The sequence below is a fragment of the Artemia sp. Qi Xiang Cuo genome, chromosome 15 (assembly GCF_049724085.1).
Source record: "Artemia sp. Qi Xiang Cuo chromosome 15, ASM4972408v1, whole genome shotgun sequence".
In the NCBI taxonomy this organism is placed as follows: Eukaryota; Metazoa; Arthropoda; class Branchiopoda; order Anostraca; family Artemiidae; genus Artemia; species Artemia sp. Qi Xiang Cuo.
Genome location: NC_142808.1, coordinates 9,680,899 through 9,706,180, shown reverse-complemented (window position 1 = coordinate 9,706,180; position 25,282 = coordinate 9,680,899). Strand labels below are relative to the sequence as shown.

The following is a 25,282-nucleotide window of genomic DNA, read 5'->3' as shown; positions in this document are numbered from 1 at the left end:
GTTATAGTAAACCGAAGACTGGCAGGATCAATACAAGATACTAGGGTATATAAGAGTGCTGTTATTGATGTTAAAAGCAAAGATCATCATCTAGTAGTGTCAAGAGTTAATTTAAAGCTGAAATTTCGGAAGGGTTATGACCTCCCGGGAAGTTATGATGTTGTTAGAGTCCAGGATGAGAATTTGAGAAAAACTTTCCAGTAACAGTTGAATACTGAACTTGAGAGTTTAAAATTTGGTAATGTGGAAGATGGTTGGAATAATTTTAGAAAAATAATTTGTGAAGTTGCTGAAGGTGTCTTAGGAAAGAAATCTAGAACTGCAGCTAAGAATATTAGTGAATAAGCTTTATGTTTAATAGAAAGAAGAAAGGAATTGTACAAGAATTATCAGAGTGATAGATCATATGAAAACAAAAGGAATATAAAGAAAGTGGAGAAAGCATTAAAATATGAACTAAGGAAGTGTGAAGTAGAGGCCATGGATAAAATTTCCGACGATCTGGAAGATGCAGCTAGACGGCATAAAAGTAAAATATTGTACTGGCATGTTAGTTAATTGAGAGGGAGTACTCAATCCGGACTTGGACTAGTTAAAGACAGGAATGGGGCCAAAATTAGCGATAAGGAAAGAATCAAAGAGAGATGGGCAGAACATTTTGAGAATTTTCTAAACTGAGATAGAGTTGCAGGAAAAGATATAGAGGAAAATGAAAAAGTTTCTCATACCTTGGATGTGAAGGAAGATTCGTTTTGTGAGGAAGAATTAGCGACAGTACTATTAAGATTGCAAAATAATAAGATTCCAGGTGCTGATAGGCTGGTAAATGAGTTTCTTAAATACGGTGGCTCTGAGGTTAGAAATAAGCTACTGAAGATTATGAATATGATTTTTGAAAAAAGGGGAAGTACCTAACGATTTTAGGAAAAGCTTAATTAAGCCACTTTATAAGGAAGTTGATAAAAGTGAGTGTGGTAATTAACGAGGCATTAGTTTAGTCTCTGTAGGTAGTAAATTACTCAGTAATATTATAATTTTTAGAATGAGAGATGCCGTAGACAAAGTTTTAAGAGAAGAACAGTGCGGTTTTAGAAAAGGTAGAGGACATGTCGACAAAATTTTTACTCTTCGGTTAATAATTGGGAAGTGCCTTAGTTACCAAACACCTTTGGTCCTCAGTTTTATGGATTACAAGCAAGCGTTCGATTATGTTGATAGAAGAGCTTTAGCAAAGACCTTATCCTTGTATGGTATACCAGACAAATACATTAAAGTGATTAGTGCTATGTATGAGAATAACACTGCTGCAGTTAAGGTAGGAAATGAGGGTAGCAGCTGGCTTTGTATTAAATCAAGGGTTAAGCAGGGTTGTGTTCTATCCCCCTTTATATCGATTATTTTGATGAACTTTGTATTAAGGAGCGCAAGAAAGGCAATGGGAGACCACAAAGATCACGCTGATGATTTAAGCATCCTAGATGAAAGTGCGAGCAAAATGAATGAGCTTTTAGAGGTTTTTCGAGTTCAGGGTGCTAGAATAGGTTTGAAAATAAGTGTTAAGAAGGCTAAGTCACTAAGGCTAGGAATAAGTGAAGATGAAAAGGTGACGTTGAGTAATGAAAATATTGATCAGCTGGGCAGCTTCACTTACCTTCGTAGCATTATTAGTAAAGATGGTGGGAGCAGTGAAGGTGTTAAAAGTAGAATAGCCAAGGCTCAGGATATTTTTCCACAGTTAAAAAGGAAGATAAGTCTGCAAACCAAGATTAGAATATTAGAAGCTGCAGTGATGACAGTGGTCAAATATGGCTCTGAAGCATGGGCGCTCTGAAGAGCGGATGAAGTTTTGCTAGATTTTTTCCAGAGAAATTGCTTAAGGATTGTTCTGGGTACCCGGCTGATTGACCGTATTTTGTTCTGGGCACCCGGCTGATTATACGGCTATTGAACAATAGGCTGTACGAAAAATGTGGTTCAATACTGCTCTCTAGGGCTATAATGAAAGAAAGGTTGAAGTGGTTGATGTGGCATCCTTCATCCACACGTTGTGCGGATGAAGGATGACAGATTGCCAAATATTGTTCTATTCGGCCAACCGTCTAGGGCTAGACGGAAAGCAGGTCGTCCTCGTCTGGGATGGGAAGACGTCATAAAGAAAGATTTAAAGGAAATGAGAACTTCGTGGGAGGATGTAAAGAGGGAGGCTTTGAATAGATTGAGATGGAGGAGGAGCGTGCGTAGCTGTGTTGGCCTCAGGCGGCTTGATGCTGCGGTGAGTTGTTAAAAGTATTAGTAGTAGTAATTTATGTCTCATTTCGCAACTTTCATGTTTCCAGAACTTATTTACCATACTGTCAGCACCTGAAGCCTTATTATATTTTAATCCTTTATTTTAATCTTTTATTATATGATATATCCTTTTATTTTATTCTTTTATTTATAAATTATTTATCCTTTTATTTATATATTATATAATTTTATTGTATATTATATTTTAATCCCTTTTGTCTCTAACTCTTTGTCTCAAACTAATCTTCCCTTACCTCTAAATTATCGAAACTTTTTCCATTCTCCTCTATATCATTTTCTACAAAACTTTATAACAGTGTAACATATTCTCAAAACGTTCTGTCTATCTCTCTTCAACCGCTTCCTTATCACTAATCGATGCATCGTTCCTATCTTTTAGTGGAACAAGTCCAACTGACTGCTTGCTCTCATTGTCTTGACATGCCAATTACTATTGTGCCGCCTGGCAATACCTTCCAGAACCCCAATTTTATCCATGGCCGTCATTTCACATCACATTATTTTGTACTTTAATACCCTCTTCACTTCCCTTACTTTCCCCTTATGCTCCAATCGTCTGTCACTCAGAAACTTACTGTACAAACCTCTTCTCTCTTCTTCCAAGCTTAAAGCGTTTTCAGTAATTTTCCAAGATGCTATTCAAACTTTCCTCCCTAAGATACCTTTACGTTAGATCCCCAGTACTCGGCCAGTGCGTAATCTTGGACAGATATACTGATGAAAAAGTGTCTTTCCTATACATAGATAACAGGCTCCTAATCTTGGATGGTATGTAAACACGTAAAGGTAGATGGAACTGGCTGATAGTTCGGACTAGGCCAATTGGGATTGGCTGACTACAATCTTGGAGAACTTCTGGTTTTTCCTCATTTGAACTTAGACAGAAGTTACTCCTACAGCCTAGCCTTTTTAAGTGGAATTATTCATTGTCAAAAATACTTGAATAGGGTTAAATCTGATAAAAGTGGACTAGGTCCATGATTGGAATTAATCAAAAAAACTTTTTAGACAAAATAAGTTTATAAAAAAAGAAAAAATCCATTAAACCAAAAATAAAAAAAATATAATCAAATAATCTACAAAGCATACAACTACCACAAAGCAGTTTTAATAAATAAATGAAACCCAAAACAAACAGAAATTAAAATAAGTCAAACTCAAAACGAGCAGGAATTAATCTGAGTAGGGTTCTGAACCCTATGCTTTCTAAAAGCCCGAATATAATTTGTACTTTACTGAAAAAAATTCAAATGCATTTACTGAAAGAAATGTGCATTGTCAGTTAAGTATACATAATACTGATATTTATTCCTTAAAATCTTTATTAATTTTTGTTTTCTTAAACTTATAAAAGTAAAAACATTTAATAGAAAAAATAGCTATCTCAACATTTTATTGGATGTGTTTGGGGAAACGGTGGGCGTGAGAGGGGGGTTAGTTGCCCTCCAGCACTAGCCCTTTGAATTTCCAATCAAATAAGCCCTTTTTCAAATTTCTATGACAAAGTATTCAATAAAAGCCTTATATGCCCAAAGAGCATAACTTACAACCTTAGATCTAAAAGCTCTGGAAGGAATATCATCCTCAAAGACCTAATTTCTAGAACTTTCAACTAGGTTGAACAAAATGGCTATCTGAAAATTTTGATTGGATGTGTTTGGGGAGATGGGGAGCGTGAGGGGAGCGTTAGTTACCCTCCAATCACTATCGACTGTTGAAAAGGGCACTAGCACTCTCAATTTCCAATTGAATGAGCCCCTTTTGAAGTGTTTACGACAACGCTATCTATAAAAACCTTATATGACTCCAGGCTATAACTTACAACCTTTTTTCTGGAGCTTTGGGGGGTTTGTCATTGTCAAATACATAATTTACAGAGTTTTCAACTACGTAGAACAAAAGGGCTATCTCTAGATTGTGGTTAGATATTTTTTGGAAATGGGTTGGCATGAGAGGGGGGTTAGTTGCCCTCATTTCTTTCTTGACTATTAAAAAGGGCCCTAGTCCTTTCAGATTCCGACCAAATGAACTCTTTTTGAAGTCTTTACGACACCACTTTATGCAAGAATCATAATTGCCTGTTGAGCATAACTTAAAACCCTTGCCCCGAGGGTTGTGTGTGGGGGGGGGGTAAGGGTTGTCATCCTCAAAGACATAATTTCCAGAATTTTCAACTACGTTGAACAAAATGAATATCTCAAAACTTTGATTGGATGTGTTTGGGGAAATGGTGGCCGTGAGAGGGGGGTTAATTATTCTTCAACTATTTTTTAAAATTAAAAAGGGATCTAGCCCTTTCAATTTCCAATCGAATGAGCCCTTTTTGAAGTTTCTACGACAACTCTTTCTATAAAAACTTCATATTCCCCCAGGGAATAACTTACATCCTTGCCCTGAGGGCTGTGGGGGGAGTTTCCTGCTCAAAGATATAATTTTCAAAACTTTCAACCACATTGAACATAATGGCCATCTCAAAATTTTGGTTGGATGTGTGTTGGGAAATGCTGGGCCTTCAATCACTTTTGACTATTAAAAAGGGCACTAGCCATTTCAATTTCCAATCGAATGAGACCGTTTTGAAGTTTCTACATCAACGTTTTCTATGAAAACTTTATATGCCCCCAGGACATAATTTATAACCCTTGCCCTGGGGACTGTGGGGGGGGGTGTCATCCTGAAAGACCTAATTCCCAATTGCGCCAACATCGTTTGTCTATGATATGCTGTTCCAACTTTAAGATCCTTTGTCCTTTCCAAGATTATGCTCAAACTTTAAATGTATGTCCAAGATTAGGCTCCAATGTTGTCTATCATATATTTGATATTAATAATAATAACAATTTATTTATTACCCACTATGAACAAAAAGTAGTGGAGTATATCGAGAACAGAAAAAAAAAAAAAAAAAAAAAAAAAAAACTTGCACACTTAACAATTATTTACACAAAACGACGTAAATTATGGTGCGCAGTAAGACCTGCAGATAACGACAGCTTTCCCGCAAGCACAGTCACTTTTTCCCGTAGATTAGGGAGACCGAATCGCGATATTAGATGCCGGTTCCACAGAAGGAGGCACAAAAGGTAACGAGGAAACTTAAAATAATAAGTCCGGATAGATTTCAGATCTTTGGGCTTCAGAATTGGAAGAAAACAAGATAAAAAAAGAATATAATGATTGCAAAATGAAGAATAATTTCCCAAGCGCTTGTCTATTGTACCTCCCTCTATTTACAACTTTTTTTGAATATCCTATCTGAATTTTTTTTGCATTAGAAACTGTCAGAGCCCGAAGAGTTTTGAGATTATGAGTAATGTGAAGACCAAGCCACCGAAAAGAAGAGACACAGGGAATAAAGAAAAAAACACAGTTAAGAGGGGGACTCGCACTCGAATTAAATGAAGTATATTCACACTTTCACAACGTTCAGCATAAGCCCAATCCGTCTGAATTGGTCTGAGATCCAGTTGACAGCATGTGAGAGCCCTGACCTAGAACGACTGACAAGGAGAATATCGTCCGCATAAGCAAGATACGAGACGTCAATTCCATGAGAAATGAAAGTCGAAGGCAAAGATGAAAGAATAGGAGCAATAGATAACTTAAAAATAGTTGGAGAAAGCACACCACCTTGACGTACCCCACACCGAAGAAACACCTTTGAATCAGAAACTACTGCATTACATTTTGCCCGAATAAAAGAGTTAGAATACCAGTACCGTAACAAAACAACAGTAGAAAAGTTAATATTATTGGAAAAAGTGAATAGAGTGCATTTGAGTGGACTATACTATCGAAAGCTTTCGAAAGATCAAGAGCACAGATATGAAGAAGAGATTTATTATTAACAGATTGCAACAGGAGGGAAGCTAGAACACGATGGGCATGCTGTCATCCCAGCTTTTTTTGAAAACTAAATTGGTTTTCAACAGAATTAACATTTTCTGAAATAAAAGAGAGAAGAATATATTAAAAAATTTTGCTAAGATTGCACGGAACAGTTATTGGTCGATAAGAACTACACTCTGACGAAGTTTTTTCCACGCTTCAAAACCGAGGTGACTGTGCCACAGAGAAAACTGTCGGGAACCATTGAAGTAGATAAGCACATCCGAAACAGTAGCTAAAGATGATATATCAAAGTTGGGCAAACTGCTTTCAGATGATAAGAAGAAATTCCGTCTTGATCAACAGAGCTAAATTGCATGTTCTTAATAGCTTGACCAACATCAACAGTAGAAACTGGTAATACATTACTTTGAGAAATATGATTAGGCAAACACGACTCGAGAAGATTACTAAAAAGTTTTTCAACTTCCCGGTTCACCTTGCCGAAAATATCATTATAATACGACCCCCAAGTATGAACTGCTATAGGACTTTCATAAACTCACCACTAAGCTTATCCGAATTCAGAACATGAGACCACTCCTTTCTCGACGCAGGAAAATCAAAACCAGATACCCTAGACTGCCGTAAATGTTTTCTATATTCACGCTTGGTACTTTGCTTCAAATCAAAGACAATTCCTCGATTTGGCCGACCGCAAGACACCCATATTCGTAGCAAAAACTTAGCTTTATTCTTTACAACTTTTAATTCTGGGTCCAAAAGCCATTCTGCTTTTCTAGTTTTAACTTTTATCTTTTCTAGAGGAACAGCAGTCGCCTCTGCTTTTTTTAAGCACCAAATTATTTTATCATAATATTTATTTAGAGACTGCTTATCATTTGAGGAACGGTCAGTATCTTGGAGCAAATGGTAAGGAACTTTTATAGAACCCAATAACGCGGACAACGTAGTAATATAAAGTGCAAAATTAGCTCTACTCCAGTTATTCCTGTAAAACCACTTAGAAATTTGTGTAAATGGTCTAGTAGAACGGAAAGCGACAAGTGAAGCAGAGAACGAAATCGGGAGGTGGTCAATATCACGATCATCTTCATGAACAAGAACAGTGATACATAAATATTTGGCGAGGAAACTACAAGGTCAATATTAGACAAACTTCCAGATTGGTGAATATATGAATAATCAACACTTTTCTCGATTATTTATAAGCAGAAAAAGCATCAAGGACTATATCGGATCGAACTGACTGACTTGTAATATCTATTTTAAAGTCACCAACCACTATGAAATCATAACCAGCCGATACAACAGACGCAAAAATAGCTTTAAGATTTACCGAGGCTTTCATATACATGTTTAAAGCGGAAATAGTTTTTTTGTTACACTGGAGATACACATTTATCAGCACAGTATTACCAAACAGAACCGCAAGCATGAATTTGTCACTCTGAAAACACACTGGAGAGAGCAAACTCAGGTTATTCTTAACAATGCACGCGAGGCCTCCAGAAGGTCTACGTAAAGTGACGTCAGCATTAGTTGTAAAAATGAAATGATTACGACTTCTTTTTAACACATTAATACTAGTAGAAGTCAGGAGGTGTTCTTGAAGGCATACTATGTCAAACCGGTCACACAATTCGTCAATCTTATGCTCCTTTAAACGAGTACCATTTATATATTATGCGAAACAATCGAAACAGGCACAATCATTTCTTCTTGGCAATGATATCTCTCAGCACTTTGCATCTAAGACTAGAGGAGGCATGACTTTCACCACAATTGGCACATCTTGCATCAAGCTGGCAGGGAGAATCCTTGGTGGAAATATGAGGGCCCGCAAAGCGTGCACACTTCGCAACCAAACTCTTACAATCAGCTACTCTATGGTCTGGCGAACGGCATTTGAGACAGTACCAAGGTGCCAAAAGATATTCTTTCACAGATAAGTATTCATATCCAAGTTTAACACCATTTTTCATAGCCTTGGCTTTTACATGGAGTCACAAAACTTCAGCTTAACCGTTCCAGTGTCACCGAGCCGCATAGCTTCTCCCACACCTGGATATCCTTGAAAGAATGAGAGGTCTAAGTCCTTCGATGTACCTTTGACTATCCCGAAAAACCACTTAGTTAGATTCTGCTAAAATCACTGAAATTGAGTCTTTGAATTCTTCAGCAGCAGATTTTTCAACATTAATCAGCCATTTGTCACCTTGCAAACTCAGCTTGGTAACTGCGTCATGACAGCTTACTTTATCGAGCAGTTCTTTGCGTTTTATCGGATCATTTAGTGTTTGCGGCACTTTAGAGACAACAACAGTGGTGTGAGAGTCAGTTGAAGGCGTCGCGCGGGCAGGCAGTGGGGGAAAGTGATTACCATACGAATCGAACTTACTTGAAACAGTCGTTAGGAAGCGTTCCATTCTATTCAATTTTGCGTTCAAACTCGAATAAACCAAAGCAGGGATGACTGGTATATCATTTTGAGAACGAATTACAAACATCGATAGGTCTATGTCTTCATCGTCACATTTCATGAATATGCTTAACATATCCTTCAGATGGCTTTCCAAAGCCTTAGGCCCCTGTCTTCTCGCAAGCTCAGTCCCAGGTACGGCCGCATCGTAGAGGATTTTTTTTAGCTTCGATTACACTCAGCAAGTCCAGAAAAAACTCCTTTCCACACTTCGGTATTTCGTTTTCATTCACTCTATTATCACGGTTAAATTGCAAAAAATTTAAAACCAGCGAAAAACCAATTCCATTATTCATTATTCACTGTACATATCATAAGAGCCACATACCAATAAGAGCCAGATACCAATAAGCGAAGGAAGCGTAGTTTCTTGCAACCAGATCCCCGCAGTTTAAGGGAGTCACACTCCCGGCAGGTAACCTGTTTGCGGAAATCTTCGATCCATGTTAGTCTTTTTCACTCTTAGTTAAGTTTGTTTCACAGCTATAATCTCTTTAAAAAGCCAATTGTTTCTTATGAGGTTTCTGGCAGACTACTGATGGTTTTGTGTCCCTTTTATACTCGTGGCGGAAACTTCGGCCCTTGCGACAAGAAACTCCCCTCTTCTGCTCGCTTATTAGCAAAATTGAATTATAATCAGATTATTAAATCCAATTTAAAAGATAGTAGAATAATAGGGCACCTTATATGAGTGAGTAAATATATCCAATGGTAAAATTGTCCGTAAGTATCAATCTATTATTTCACTTATTGCGAAACTGACGGTCGCTGCAATCCCCTGTAATTTATTCCAAATTTAATCCGGCTTAAATATCAATAGATGTTCAATAAATGTAACCATTTACAACTCATTCTGAGTGTTGTAAATGGTTAAAATATTCAAACTAAATACATTCGTATGAAGGAGATTTTTATATATTCATTGGTGAAATAATTCACTTTCTACGGGATATTATAGAGATTTTACAATGATTTATAACAAAAGTTCCCCCTACAGCCTAGCCTATTTAAGTACAATTATTCATTTTCATAAATACTTGTCTTAAATTAAATCTGATAAAAGTTGACTAGGTCAATGATTGGGTTATGCTGTTCCAACTTTAAGATCCTTTGTCCAGTGGCGCCATCTCAGAAAACCTCAGGAAGGGGGGTGGCAAAGATCAATTTTGGGCCCTCGTCCTGACTCAAAATGTAATTACTCTGTTTGGTAAACTACTCTTCAAATAGGTCTTCAAATACACATTGAAGCAACGTAATTTATTAAAATTTTGCCTTTTTTTGCAACCTGGTTAGGGACCGAAAAATCGTTACAAGATAGAAAATTTACCGCACAAATTAAAAACTGAAAGTTGCGTGCAGTTACTTAGGCAATGGATATCTCCTTGGCTTCATTTTTGTGAAGTCGTTCACAAGCTTTCAAAATCAAGCTCTTTCAATGCAGCCTTTTCAGAGAACGCAAGGAGCAAATGCGAAAGTCACAATGTCAACACAGAGAAAAATCGTTCATTTGAGCATGTTATGAGTGGGAGTGTGAGGACTACCCTCATAACCTCAAGAACCTCAGAAAAGGCTTCTTTCAATCCTCCTAGGCTTTCGAAAAGATCTTAGGCATTTGCCGGTTTCTGTGAATGCTACGACACATATGCACGAGCTATCAAAGCTTGACTCTTCAGCTCTATAACATTGATGCAAGCCTTATTGAAGTATGTCGCGATCTCGAGAAGTACATATATGTTCATGAAGTCTTCGGATTTGGGGTTAAAGCATCGTGTGGCTTCTAGTACTGGCAGCTGGACAGAAATACGCTCTTCAAAAGGCATTTACCACTCTGTCCAAAACCTCGCAGAACTCTCTTGGCATTTTCTCTTCTGTTCTTGTGCCCTCAGATTCAGTGCTGTGCTTTCCAAGTGTTCTGAACTCGTTTTGATTTTGCTGGTATGATTGAAGCAAGAGCGCTTGTTTCCGACAGATCAGCTCCGACATTAATAGCCATCTCCTTAGACTTGCCGTATAGGACTTGAAAATACTCGACATCATGCATAGTCTTCAATTGTTTTTTTGTTGTTGTGGTGATTAAAGTTCAGGCGTCTGGGGCCTGCAGCTGCTCAGAAAGAAGGTTGATCCCTGCAATAACTTCGTCAATGACATGCAAACAGAATATGATTGGACACGACTCTAGCTGATTCTTAAGACCTGTAACTTCTGCCGCTTCCTCTCTGTCAGAAGATTCTCGAACAATTGACAGAACTACGAGTATGCAGTCATATCTAATCAGATTTTTAGCCACTTATCTATACAAATAAGACCAACGTGTCACAACTGTCCTTTCAAGCGTTAGTGGACACGTTGGCTGTTTTCTGGACTTCCACAAACAAATGGTATCGAGTGTTGCTGTTGGAGACAAAACCATAAACTGTTTGCAAAACTGAAAATACTGACGAAATTCTTTGTATTTTCTTCATACAATCGCCAATAGCAAGGTTAAGGCTATGGGAATGATGGTGAGTGTACACTGCTTGCGGTACTTTTTCCAGGAGACGGGCCTGTACTCCTGACAAATGTCTGCTCATTACACTTGCCCCGACGAAACTATGCCAAAGGAGATATTCTGCAAATGGGTGACTTCAATTTGCTTCAAATCAAACAGTTCGTGGTAACGAATTGTAAGTAAGGAGCGACCCGGCTCAATGGTAACCGAAACTCTAGAAAACGGTATTTTGATACAAATAGATGCATCAAAAGAATCAGATTTTAATGCCGATTTTAAATATATAAGTATCATCAAGTTTAATCCCACCCATCAAAAGTTAGGTGCCTGAGAAAATTTGGCTGATTTTCGAAAAAAGGGGAAAAGACCCCCTAAAAGTTATAGAACCTTAATAAAAATCACACCATCATATTCCGCGTATGAGAGAACCCTACTGTAGAAGTTTCAAGCTCCTATCTACAAAAATGTGGAATTTTGCATTTTTTGCCAGAAGAAAGATCACGGGTACGTGTTTATTTGTTTGTTTGTTTGTTGTTTTTTTTTTTTTTTTTTTTTTGTTCCAGGGGTTATCGTATTGACCCAGTGGTCCTAGATTATCGTAGAAGGGCTCATTGGAATGGAAATTAAAAGTTCTAGTGCCCTTTTTAAGTGACCAAAAAGAAATGGAGGGCAACTAGGCCCCCTCCCACGCTAATTTTTTTCACAAAGTCACCTGATCAAAACTTTGAGATAGCCATTTTGTTCAGTATGTTCGAAAATATTATATGTATGTCTTTTAGGATGACTTAATCCCACGAAGTTCCCGGGGGGAGGGCTGAAAGTTATGAACTTTACCTAATGTTAACATATAGTATTGGTTATTGGGAAGTATACAGACGTTTTCAGGGGAGATTTTTCATGGTAGTGGGGGGTGGGGGGGTGGGGTGGGTTGAGGGTTATGTGGGAGGATCTTTCCATGAAGGAAGTTTTCATGGGGGAAGGGATATTTCTATGAAGGGGACGCCGGACTTCCCAGCATTATTTAAAAAAAGATCAGAAATTAAATATAAAAAAAATAATTTTTTCAACTACAACAGCAGCAACATCAAAACTTAAAACGGACAGGAAATATTACATATATGATTGGGCTCACCCCCTAGTCAATACCTCGCTCTTTAAGCCAAATATTTTTTAGTATTTTCATAAGAGCTATTTATTCTAATTAACGGCCTTTGTGATTAAGCGGTCATTTTTAAAGAATTGGAACAAAATTCGAAATTTCACTTAAAGAGGAAGGTATTGACTAGCGGGCGAACCCCCTAATATACGTATTAAAAATATATGAATATAGAAGCTCGTTACGTAAGTTAATTCGTAAGTTACGTATATTTATTACTAATAAAAACGTTCGTACATAAAATTAAACAAGTTTCGAGAAAGCCATTTAACCAAATAAAAGTAAATTAATATGAAAATTTTGTTTTAATTATTCATGCACGGTGAGCCAAGATCAAAATATGCATTTATTCAAAAACGTTCAAAAATTAAATAAAAAAACAAGTTTTTTTAACTGAAAGTAAGGAGCGACATCAAAACTTAAAACGAACAGAAATTATTCTGTATATGAAAGGGGCTGTCCCCACCTCAACGCCTTGCTCTTTACGCTAAAGTTTGACTTTCTCACAACTCTATTTTTTTATTAAACAATGAAAAACTTTAGCGTAAAGAGCGAGGCGTTGAAGAGGGGACAGCCCTTTTCATATACAGAATAATTTCTGTTCGTTTTAAGTTTTAATGTCGCTCCTTACTTTCAGTTAAAAAACTTGTTTTTTTTATTTATTGACTTCAAAGGGCCATTGAGCCCTTTGGGATATTGTTTTTGTTATTGTTATTTATGGAAATAAATGGAACTTGAACTTGAACAATGCAAATCTTTGAGTGTCTTTAATTCGCTGTTTTCTAATGACCTGGTTTTTGGTTTTTCAGGAATAAATCGAAAGCAACAAAAAATTTGGAAAAGAAAGAATAAGCTAAGAGCTTCAGAGTTGAAAATTGGGCCGCTCAAAAAATCAGGGGGGCCATGTCCCCCCCCCAATGACGCCACTGCCTTTGTCCTTTCCAACATTATGCTCAAACTTTAAATATATGTTCAAGATTAGGCTCCAATGCTGTCTATCATATATTTGACATTGTGAGTGTTGTAAATGGTTAAAATATTCAAACTACATACATTCGTATTAAGAAGATTTTGACATATTCATTGGTGAAAGAATTCACTTTCTAGGGTATATTACAGAGATTTTACAATGATTTATAACAAAAGTTACCCCCTAGAGCCTAGCTTATTTAAATACAATTATTCATTTTCAGAAATACTTGTCTTGGATTAAACCTGAAAAAAAGTTGAATAGGCCTATGATTGGGATATGCTATTCCAACTTTAAGATCCTTTGTCTTTTCCAAGATTATACTCAAACTTTAAATATATGTCCAAGATTAGGCTCCAATTTTGTCTATCATATATTTGACATTTTGACTGTTGTAAATGGATAAAATATTCAAACTAAATACGTTCGTATTAGGAAGATTTTAACATATTCATTGGTGAAAGAATTTATTTTACAATTGATTTATACAACTGATTTACAATTTATTTTACAATGATTTATAACAACTAAAGAGGTGATTAGTTGTCCACTGCTGGGTATCTTGCAAACTGGAACAAAAAATCTAACTAATTTGAACATTCAACCAAACTAGAACTCTAAACCTAAGTGGTTTAAAGTGTGAATTCTAGCATAACTTTTTTGTTATGGTTTTTGAAAGTAAATTTTAAAAGTCATGCTTTAAATTGTGTGTTATTTTTGCCAGAGGCTTAACATTGGTAAGCATTTTCAAATTGTAAGTATTATGACTTTATCGTCTTAGACAATTCATTTTATTTCCTGTTTCTTAGTTAATTGTTACAGTTTTATTTTAACCCTACCTGAATCTACAATGCTCTATTTGCTCCAGTGTCCTTTTCCCGGCGCTATTATGGCTATGTGGATTTCCGTATTTGGACGATTTTAATTTACTATATACTGATTCTAGTAGTTCATCGCTTATAGCAGCCGCCCCTGCATGGTCGAAATAAACTTCTGGAAACGATAATAATTAATCAAATTAAACGACTAATACTCAATTAAACGGAATAACTGTTTGTTAAATAATTATTAATTAATTGATATATAATTAATTAAATATTGCAAGGCTTGTGCTTGAAACAGCTTAAGATTAAAATTGTTCAAGGTTAGCCTTATTACAAGGCTTCAAACTGCATATGACTAAAAAGGAGCTTTTATATCCGTCCTTTTTGAAATCTGAACATTCTTTAAAAACTTGAGCTTACAGTATTCATATAATTCATCATTTGTTGCTGTTTTGACTGATCTTCCCCCTCCCCCAGCAAAAAAAAATCCCGCTTAGATGCCTGGATCTAATTTAAAGTCCAAAACGCTCATATTTTTGAATATTAAGTAAATAACTACCTTGTTTATTGTAATCACCGCTTTAGAACGTGCAAATTCAATACCAAATACATAAAACATAATACATACACAAATAAGAAATACATACATAAAAGTATACATAAAACAAAAGCAGACATATTTGGCAGACATATCTTTTTATTAGTCTGGATTGAACTTGATTGAGAATACATGCAGAGGTTGCCCTCTTCTTGCAAAAAGGTTATGAGTGGAAATAGAAGGATTGCATTTTTTGAAACAGCAAACAGCGAGAAGAAGGTTTTGAAGAATTTCTAAGAATAGAGAAAAAGAAGAAAACCCCTGATAAACAGAAAAAAAACATAAGGATAAAATCGTGAATGTAAGCAAAAATAAAATGAACATTGATAAGAAACTCAGAATTAAAAAGCCAAAGCTTAAAACTAAAGAATCATTTTTTTGTTTGTTTAAAAAGAGCAAATTTTAACATGAAAAAAATTTTTTAAAGATCAAGTAAAACAAAGCCGAATGGGATATTAGTTACATCAAACGACAGTTACCGAATTTATTCGCAATTTTAAGGTTGAACGCATTTTGTTCTGGTATTTTTATGTTGAATTATCTATTTCTTTTTGTGTGAGAGCGTGGCTCTTTTAATATTTTTATTTTACTTTTTGATTGTCATAGTGGTTAAATAATATTTCTTATTCCATACCAATGCCCATGATTATTTTTCGGTGGGGGCTTACGAAAAAAAGCTTTAAAATACACATCAAAAACTTGTTCATATTCATTTTTGTTACGTTTTTACGAGTCGAAGAACCACTTCGCGTGGGGGGGGGCGGGTCAAACCCGCTAAATCCCCCCTCCATGATACGGTCTTGCTAACAGCCTTTGTGTTTGAGTAGCATTTCTCAAAGAACTGAGACAAAAGTCAAACTTTAATATAAAGAGCAGGGGGTTCAGAAGGGAGGAGATCCCTCATATACAGAATAATTTCTGTACATGGCCTGTATAAGATATTATGGGGTTACTGTTCTCGTTACTCCCCAACTGCTTGCTACCAAAGTGTATAAATAAATACTTTTAAATTGAGGGAAAACATTCTAGAGTGGTAGCGTAAAAATTTCATGAAGATTAACACAATATCTCTGGCACTTGATTCCTTTACTGTAGTGATGGGTGACTAAAGTTATCGATTGCATTTGAAAAAAAAGAGTATCAGAAGATTAGCTATAATGAATTTGAAACGTGAGTTCAATTCGCGAATGAAAGAACATAGTTGCGCAAGTGCCCCCCCCCCCTTTTTTTTAATACAACTTTTAAAACCAAGAACTTTTTTTCAAGCTAAAATCAAGCTACAATTAAGATCAAATTAGAAATGTTCAATTTTATAATACACTCAAAACGCGTTAAAACCAAATTTCGATCGGTTTTGCAGACCAAACAGCGTTAAATGCACAACTCTTCCACAGCCACGAAGATTGTCACATATAGCCCACTTGAGATGTCCAGAAAGGTGCGATTGGTGCTCGAGGAGGTATATTTATCAAAATAGTTTTTTGTTTCTCCTAAACATTTTGGAAAGTGTCACTTAACGCTTTTCTTATTTCCAAAGCCAAAAAGTCATACATGAACGTTTTATTGTTTTTGACCACCGTTTTAATATTTGAATAATTGGAGGTGCAACATGTACCTTCCAACGTTCGCCTGTAAACATAATAATGACCTGAGTTGAAACTATTACCAATATGAACAAGGATGGCAATTGCATTGTCCTTTCTGTGGAGTGATCAGGGCCGGATTGAAAGCTTTGACGCTTCTAGGCCCAAGCGTTTTTGCTTCTCCGTTTTCGCGAGGTTTTCAGGGAAATCTCAAAAATGTGGGGATAGTGGAAGCCCTAGCTGCCATGGAATTCCTTTGTTGTTTCAAAATCACTTTTCTGTGAAAAGCCAACGTGGCGGCGGAGTGCGTCTGGCATTTTGACGATAAATCACATCAATCCAGTTTTGTTAAGAAGTGCCCCCTGGCATTGTGCACCCCTAGGCCCGTGTCTAGTGGGCCCATTACTAAATCCAGGTCTGGGATTGATGCTGACATGACAAGCTTGAATTGATAGTCTTCAACTATTCTGTGTATTTTTGTTTCTGTGAAGTGCTACTGACTTGATAGTTTTCAGTAGACAAGTCTCATCATTTTCATACTTGCTTTTAACTCATGCTGAAGCAGATATGGCAGTAGAGCTCCGATACTCCTCGTCATTGTTAAATCTTTTTTGTTTAACTTAACGTTTATTGAGAGCTGTCGCCTATTCATCCTGTTTGCCACGTTTTTTTTACGCTCAATTCGATAGCGTTGTTGTTTTTCTCATCTGTCATTTTTGAAGGTTAATACAGAAATGAAGTAGAAAATTGCAGTTTTTCGCGAAAAAAAGAGTTTTAGTTTAGTACTTATAGAAAAAATTACGAAGGATTAGCTTTTCAAAATGCCCGTACTTTTTATTACTTTCAAGAAGTGATAACGATATTTGTTAAATATGTTTACTTTCAGTTAAGCAGGCAATCAAATTATGTCCAATCATGGTGCAATGGTAATTACTAAATTCTTTATTCGAAGCATGAATAAGGGCTTGGTAATTTGTTAGCTTTTAAGCTCCCTCCTGGGCAATAGCTTAAAGGCTGACCCATAGAACTTTTTAACTTGGTCCAAATCATTAACTGTTAAGCTTATTTGGATGGTGACGACGAAACATCTAACCGGTAATCTATTTTCAAGGTGTCTTTATGACAACCGTTGGCTAACAATTATGACATATGACCCTATGATTAATTGAACTAAAAACTTAATCTTTTCAATGAATAATAACCGTTTGTTGGAAAAATGGTAATTAAAGACAGAATCGGGTCAAAATTAACTGAGTGGGTGCACACTATCTGGGGTAATAATTGAACTCCCTGGGAGACAAGAAGACTGTCCTGTCTTTAAAAGAGAAGCTTAGAAAAATTCCTGTTTAAATCCTGGTAATAACAAAACTTATCCTCTGGCAATACTTATCCTATCACTTAGGAAAATTTACTGGAGTCACTGTTGCACATCACGACTTCGGAAGAAATTGACCATCCGACGGAGCATGTCCCTGTCACAGTCTTAGATACTACAAATGACGCTCCAGGCAGACAAATAAAGACAATAAGCCTTGGATCATCAAAGATGTCATTTGGCTTCGTCACCAGATACATCTCTATAAACGCCAAGTCCGACCCCAACAGCCAGGACACCAGCAAACTTTTAAAAGGGATGTTAAGGGGAAAATCAGAGAGACACTCCGAAACTTTATTGCCTAACAAAACTCCGAGACACAAAAGAGGAACAGCCATAAGCTTTCCGCAACTTTTAGCGGATCCAAGGCCGTGTCAAGGGGAGAGGGGGATAGGGATTTGAACCCCCCTAATTTCTGTTCAAACTCGTAAAAACATAATTAAATGCATAAAAAATGTACGTGTTTTTTGAGGTTTCTTTTTTTAAGCCCCCCCCCTGAAAAAAACTCCTGGATAAAGCCATGGTGAATTACCAACTAATAAACACTGATTCTTAATCATCGAGAATTCTAGGCAAAGGGGGAACAAAAATTAATTATTCCAAACATGAAATTTAAACAATGGAAGAAGCTTTCTGACGGCAAAATAAGTGACAAACCAAGCATCTTAAGCCTTTATCCAATAGTAATAAAGATTCCCCATTTAGATCAAAGACTGAAGTTGCCATAGAATCTCTAAGGAGAGGCAAAGCAACAAGACCAGAGAGCACTGCTGCAGAGCTTGTAAATGTTGGCTCTGATCACTCTATCGACTACTACTGCGATATCGTATAAACCAGTTGGTACAATGGACACGTCCAACGGATATCGTACAAGATAGAAATGAACCCTATTCAAAAAAAGGGGAATTAGGATATTCTATTCAGTTTGACACAACCTTTAGTTGACAATGGACATATAAATGGGGTTCTTATTTCCTTCTGTTTGAAAAATATCCATTTTGCAACTAACTTTTTACATTATTCCCACTAGCCTATACATGATCAGTAGCCGAAATAATATAATGGGCGCATCCCTATTGGTTGTTGTATTACTTAACTATCAGCTGCAGATAATTTTGGAGTTACGCACTTTGGTTGAAATTGTTTGAAAAGCCTCGTCTTGATTGACATCATTCGCCCATGCAGCAGCAGGGCTGGCTTTGATTTGACAGCAGTCATAGCCTTAAAAATTTTCGAAGGCAGTTCAATCATATTGGCAGTCGAGTCATACCCGGCTGTCCAAAAATTATCCGCTTTCAAAAAACGCTGCTGGCAGGGTGAATTATGTCAATGAAGACGAGGCTTAAACAAGAAAAGAATCCACCTACATCTTTCACGATTCAATTGTTGTAACAACGGAGAGGATTGGAGTAGAATGGGGGGTGTTACTCCCGTACGAACACCAAATATGGGCATAGAATACTGTCAGTACACCATATATTGGCACGAGAACCACGTGGTTTATGGTTTTCTCAGTGAGAATGAAAAAACAGGAATTTTCTCACTTGAAAAACCATGAATTTTGTCACATTTATGTCTGTTTTTATGGTTTTTGTCAGTGAGAATTTGAAAAACAGGAACTTTCTCACTGAGAAAACCATAAACCACGTGGTGCTGTCACGAGTCAGAACACCTGTGCTGTCGACCTCAATTCACCTATCGTGAATCAATAATTCCCCTTAGAAACAGCAAATTAATTTCCCCTTTCTTGACAGATCAATCAATCAATGACATCATCTGTCAGACTTTAAAAATTTTCGCCTAGAAACATTTCTCCAGGAATAGATCCAAATCATTAATGTCTTTGCCTCGGGAACAGTTCTACTGGTCGAACTCCAAAGGATATTAATAACCAAAGGCCATGGAAACAATTAGGCAAGAAACATCTTAGCGATGAATTGTTTTAGCGCGCGAAAAGGTTTCATATTAATTTGAAATGCGTTAGCGCAGAGATGCCAATAACAAAGGAACACGCTGAATTTACGTTTAGGGATTATTTGGGCGAAACCGTTTTAGACAGGTCATGGAACTATTTCGGCGAAACAGATAGAGACATTTTAAAAGAAGATTTTTGAAGAGATTTTAGAAGAGAATTTAATGGTGAAACTCTGTGGTCGTTATAATACACAATTTTCATTTGAACAGTGTTGTGAGGTCCTCTAACCCAACCCCAAAGGGTTCCAATCCTCCTACCCCAACCCCGAAGGAAGCCCCCGGTCCTCAAAGCCCCCCAAACTCCCAAAGGGCCACCGGCGCCCCCAAAGGCCCACCCAGACCCCCAAAGGCCACCCCCAGGCCCCAAATGTCCCCCAGGCTCCCAACTGTCCCCCCGGACACTCAAAGGCCCCCCAAACTCCCAAAGGGCCACCGGCGCCCCAAAGGCCCACCCAGACCCCCAAAGGCCATCCCCAGGCCCCAAATGTCCCCCAGGCTCCCAACTGTCCCCCCGGACACTCAAAGGCCCCCCAAGCTCCCAAAGGGCCACCCGCGCCCCAAAGGCCCACCCAGACCCCCAAATGCCATCCCCGGGCCCCCCCAAGGCCCAACGAGCGCCCAAAAGCCCAACCGGGTCCCAAAGGCCCGCCACCCGTCCCCAAAAGTCCCCCCCGCACCCCAAGGCCCTCCCCGCGCCTCCCAAACGCCCCCGCCCACCCCCCAATGCCCACCCCCGACCCCCAAAGCCCATCCCCCGGTCCCCAAAGGTCCCCCCGAGCTCCCAAAGGACCACCGACCCTCAAGGGACCCACAGACCCTCAAAGGCTCTCCCCGAGCACCCGTCTTTCGTTGATGTGAGTTGTCTGAAACCTATGATTTGGGATGTGTAGTTTGCTACTTCAGGCTTTTCTGAGTTAAGGTTTTCTAGTATTTCCTAGGTGATTGTTGTCTGAAACCAATAGTTTGGGATGAGTAGTTTGCTATTTCAGGCTTTTATGAGCTAGGTTTCTTAGCCTTTCGTTGGTGTGTGTTGAGTGAAACTTATGATTTGGGATATGTAGTTTGCTATTTTTGACTTTTCTGAGTTGGATTTCTTAGTCTTTCATAGGTGTGTGGTGTCTGAAACCTATGATTTGGGATGTGTAGTTTGCTATTTTCGACTTTTCTGAGCTGGATTTCTTAGCCTTTCATAGGTATGAGTTGTCAGAAAATTATGATTTGGTATGTCTAGTTTGCTATTTCAGGCTTTTCTGAGCTAAGGTTTTCTAGTATTTCGTAGGTGAATGTTGTCTGAAACCAATAGTTTGGGATGAATAGTTTGCTATTTTTGACTTTTCTGAGCTAGGTTTCTTAGTCTTTCGTTGGTGTGTGTTGACTGAAACCGATGATTTGGGATATGTAGTTTGCTATTTTTGACTTTTCTGAGCTGGATTTCTTAGTCTTTCATAGGTGTGTGTTCTATGAAACCTATGATTTGGGATGGGTGGATTGCTACTTTTGACTTTTCTGAGCTGGATTTCTTAGCCTTTCATAGGTGTTTGTTGTCTGAAACCTATAGTTTGGTATGACTAGTTTGCTATTTTTGACTTTTCTGAGCTGGATTTCTTAGTCTTTCATAGGCATGTGTTCTATGAAACCTATGATTTGGGATGGGTGGATTGCTACCTTTGACTTTTCTGAGCTGGATTTCTTAGCCTTTCATAGGTGTTTGTTGTCTCAAACCTATAGTTTGGGATGACTAGTTTGCTATTTTTGACTTTTCTGAGCTAGGTTTCTTAGCCGTTCTTAGGTGAGTGTTGTCTGAAACCTATGATTTGGGATATGTAATTTGCTATTTCCGACTTTTCATAACCGGATTTCTTAGTCTTTCGTAGGTGTGTGGTGTCTGAAACCTATGATTTGGGGTGTGTGGGTTGCTATTTTTTTGACTTTTCTGAGCTGGATTTCTTGGCCATTCGTAGTTGTGTGTTGACTGAAACCTATGATTTGGGATGGTTAATTTGCTATTTTTGACTTTACAGAGCTAGAATTCTTAGCCTATCATATGTGTGTCCTTTCAGAAAATTATGATTTGGGAGGTGTAGTTTGCTTTTTGGACTTTTCAGAGCTAGGATTCTTAGTCACTCATAGGTGTTTGTTGTCTGAAACTTCGAGTTTGGGATGAGTAGTTGGCTATTTCAGACTTTTCTGAGCTAAGGTTTCTTAGTATTTCGTAGGTGAATGCTGTCTGAAACTTATGATTTGGGATATGTAAATTACTATTTCGGGCTTTTCTGAGTTGGATTTCTTAGTCTTTCATAGGTGTTTAGTGTCTGAAACCTATGATTTGGGATGTGCATTTTGCGATTTTAGACTTTTCTGAGCTAGGTTTCATAGACTTTCATAAGTATGTGCCGTCAGAACATTATGATTTGGGATGTGTAGTTTGCTATTTCAGGCTGTTCTGAGCTAAGGTTTCCTAGTATTTCGTAGGTGAATGTTGCCTGAAACCAATAGTTTGGGATGTGTAATTTGCTATTTCCGACTTTTCATAACCGGATTTCTTAGTCTTTCGTAGGTGTATGGTGTCTGAAACCTATGATTTGGGATGTGTGGGTTGCTATTTCAGGCTTTTCTGAGTTGGATTTCTTAGTCTTTCATAGGTGTGTAGTGTCTGAAACCTATGATTTGGGGTGGATGGATTGCTACTTTTGACTTTTCTGAGCTGGATTTCTTAGCCTTTCATAGGTGTTTGTTGTCTGAAACATATAGTTTGGGATGACTAGTTTGCTATTTTTGACTTTTCTGAGCTAGGTTTCTTAGCCGTTCATAGGTGAGTGTTGTCTGAAACCTATGATTTGGGATATGTAATTTGCTATTTCTGACTTTTCATAACCGGATTTCTTAGTCTTTCGTAGGTGTGTGATGTCTGAAACCTATGATTTGGGGGTGTGTGGGTTGATATTTTTTGACTTTTCTGAGCAGGATTTCATAGCCATTCGTAGGTGTGTGTTGACTGAAACCTATGATTTGGGATGGTTAATTTGCTATTTTTGACTTTTCTAAGCTAGATTTCTTAGCCTTTCATAGGTGTGTCCTTTCAGAAAATTATGATTTGGGAAGCACACAAAAACTTACACATGCACACGAAAACTTACATGCACACAAAAACTTAAATGCACACAAAAACTTACACACACACACACACACACACACAAAACTTACACACACAAACACACTAAAACTCACACACACACGCCAAAACTTACACACACACAAAAACTTACACACACACAACACACACACAAAAACTTACACATGAACACAAAAAAACTCACACACACACGCACAAAAACTTACACACACACACACTCACAAAACTTACACATACACACACGAAAACTTACACACACACTCCAAAACTTACACACACACAAAAACTTAAACATTCACACGAAAAATTACACACACACACACACGAAAACTCACACACACACTCAAAAACTTAAACACACACACACACACAAACTTACACACACACACACACACACAAAAACTTACACATGCACACGAAAACTTACATGCACACAAAAACTTACATGCACACAAAAAATTCAACACACACACACAAACATAAATTACACACACACACACTAAAACTCTCACACACACACGCCAAAACATACACACACACAAAAACTTACACACACACACACACACACACATACACAAAAACTTACACATGAACACAAAAAAAATCACACACACACACGCCAAAACTTAAACACACAAAAAAACTTACACACACACACACATAAACAAAAAATTAAACATTAACACAAAAACTCAAAAACAATCACGCACAAAAAATTACACACACACACACACACAAAACATACACACACACACGAACAAATAAAAACACAAGAAAAAAAATAAACACACAAACACTAACAACACCACACACAAACACACACACAAAAATACACATACACGCACAAAAAACTTACACACACACACAAAAACTTACACACACACACACACACACACACACACACAAACTTACACAAACACACACATACACACACACATACGCACACACAGAACAGACACACACACACAGACACACACACACACATACACACATACACAAAAAAACACCCACACACACACACACATACACATACACACACACACATACACACATACACACACACACAAATAAACGCACAAGGATACACTCACAAATACACACACACACACACACACACATACAAACACACATACACACACACATACACACAAATATACACACACACACACACACATACCCACACACACATAAAAACAAAAATACACACACACACAAACACACACACACACACACACACACAGACACGACCCCAACCACACAAACAAACCCACACCCACACCCACCCACACACACAAATATACATACACAAACACATACACACACATACAAACACCCACATACACACACACACACACATACACACACATATACACATAAACATACACAAACACAGACACACACATATACATACACATATACACACATACACATATACACACACATATACAGACACACATACAAACATACACACAAAAATATAAACAAACATACACACACACATAAAAACACACATACACACGCACAAACAAACACACAAAACCAAACAAACACAGAAATACACACAATCTCACCCACACACTCACACAAACACACACACACAATCTCACATACACACACACACATGCACACTCTATAGTATACACACACAAAGACACACACACACACACACATATACACAGATAAATAAACACACCCAAATACTAATACACACACATACATACATACACACACACACACAGACATACAAACACACATACACACATACACACACACACATACATACACACACATACACACACACACACATACACACACACACACACACATACACACACACAAAAACACACAAAGACACACACAAATACACACATACATATACACACACACATACATACACACACACATACACACACACATACACACACACATACACACACATACACACAAACATACACACACACAGACACACACACATACACACGCACATACACACAAACATACACACACACATCACACACAAATACACACACTCACACCCCCACACTCACTCACACTCACACACACACTCACACTCACACTCTTTCACACACGCACTGAGAGACACACACACGAACACATACAGACATACGAATAAACAAACAAAAATACACACACACACACACACACACACACACACACACACACACACATACACACACACACACACACCCACACACACACATAAAAACCAACACACACACACACACAAAAAAACTAACATACACAAATTAATAAACACACATACACACACCTATCTACATCACATACACACATACACAAGCACATACACACACACACAAACACACACAGACACACAAACATAAACAAACACACAAACACAAACACACACACACAAAGACACACAAACACAAAAAAAAACACACAAACACAAAAACACAAACACAAACAAAAACACACAAATAAAGACACAACCCCACAGACACACACACACACACACAAACACACACAAACAAAAAAATTAACATACAGACTTACACACA

The 25,282-nt window shown here is 37.6% G+C and overlaps 1 protein-coding gene across 1 annotated transcript in view; it reads right to left on the bottom strand.

Moving 5' to 3' along the window:
- The window catches only part of mal (molybdenum cofactor sulfurase), a 133,377-nt gene that overhangs the window by 97,529 nt on the left and 10,566 nt on the right, over positions 1–25,282 (bottom strand). Inside the window, exon 3 of the mRNA XM_089101088.1 lies at positions 14,095–14,248. Within this exon, the coding sequence (XP_088957214.1) occupies positions 14,095–14,248 (154 nt within the window). The remainder of the gene's footprint in view (positions 1–14,094; positions 14,249–25,282) is intronic.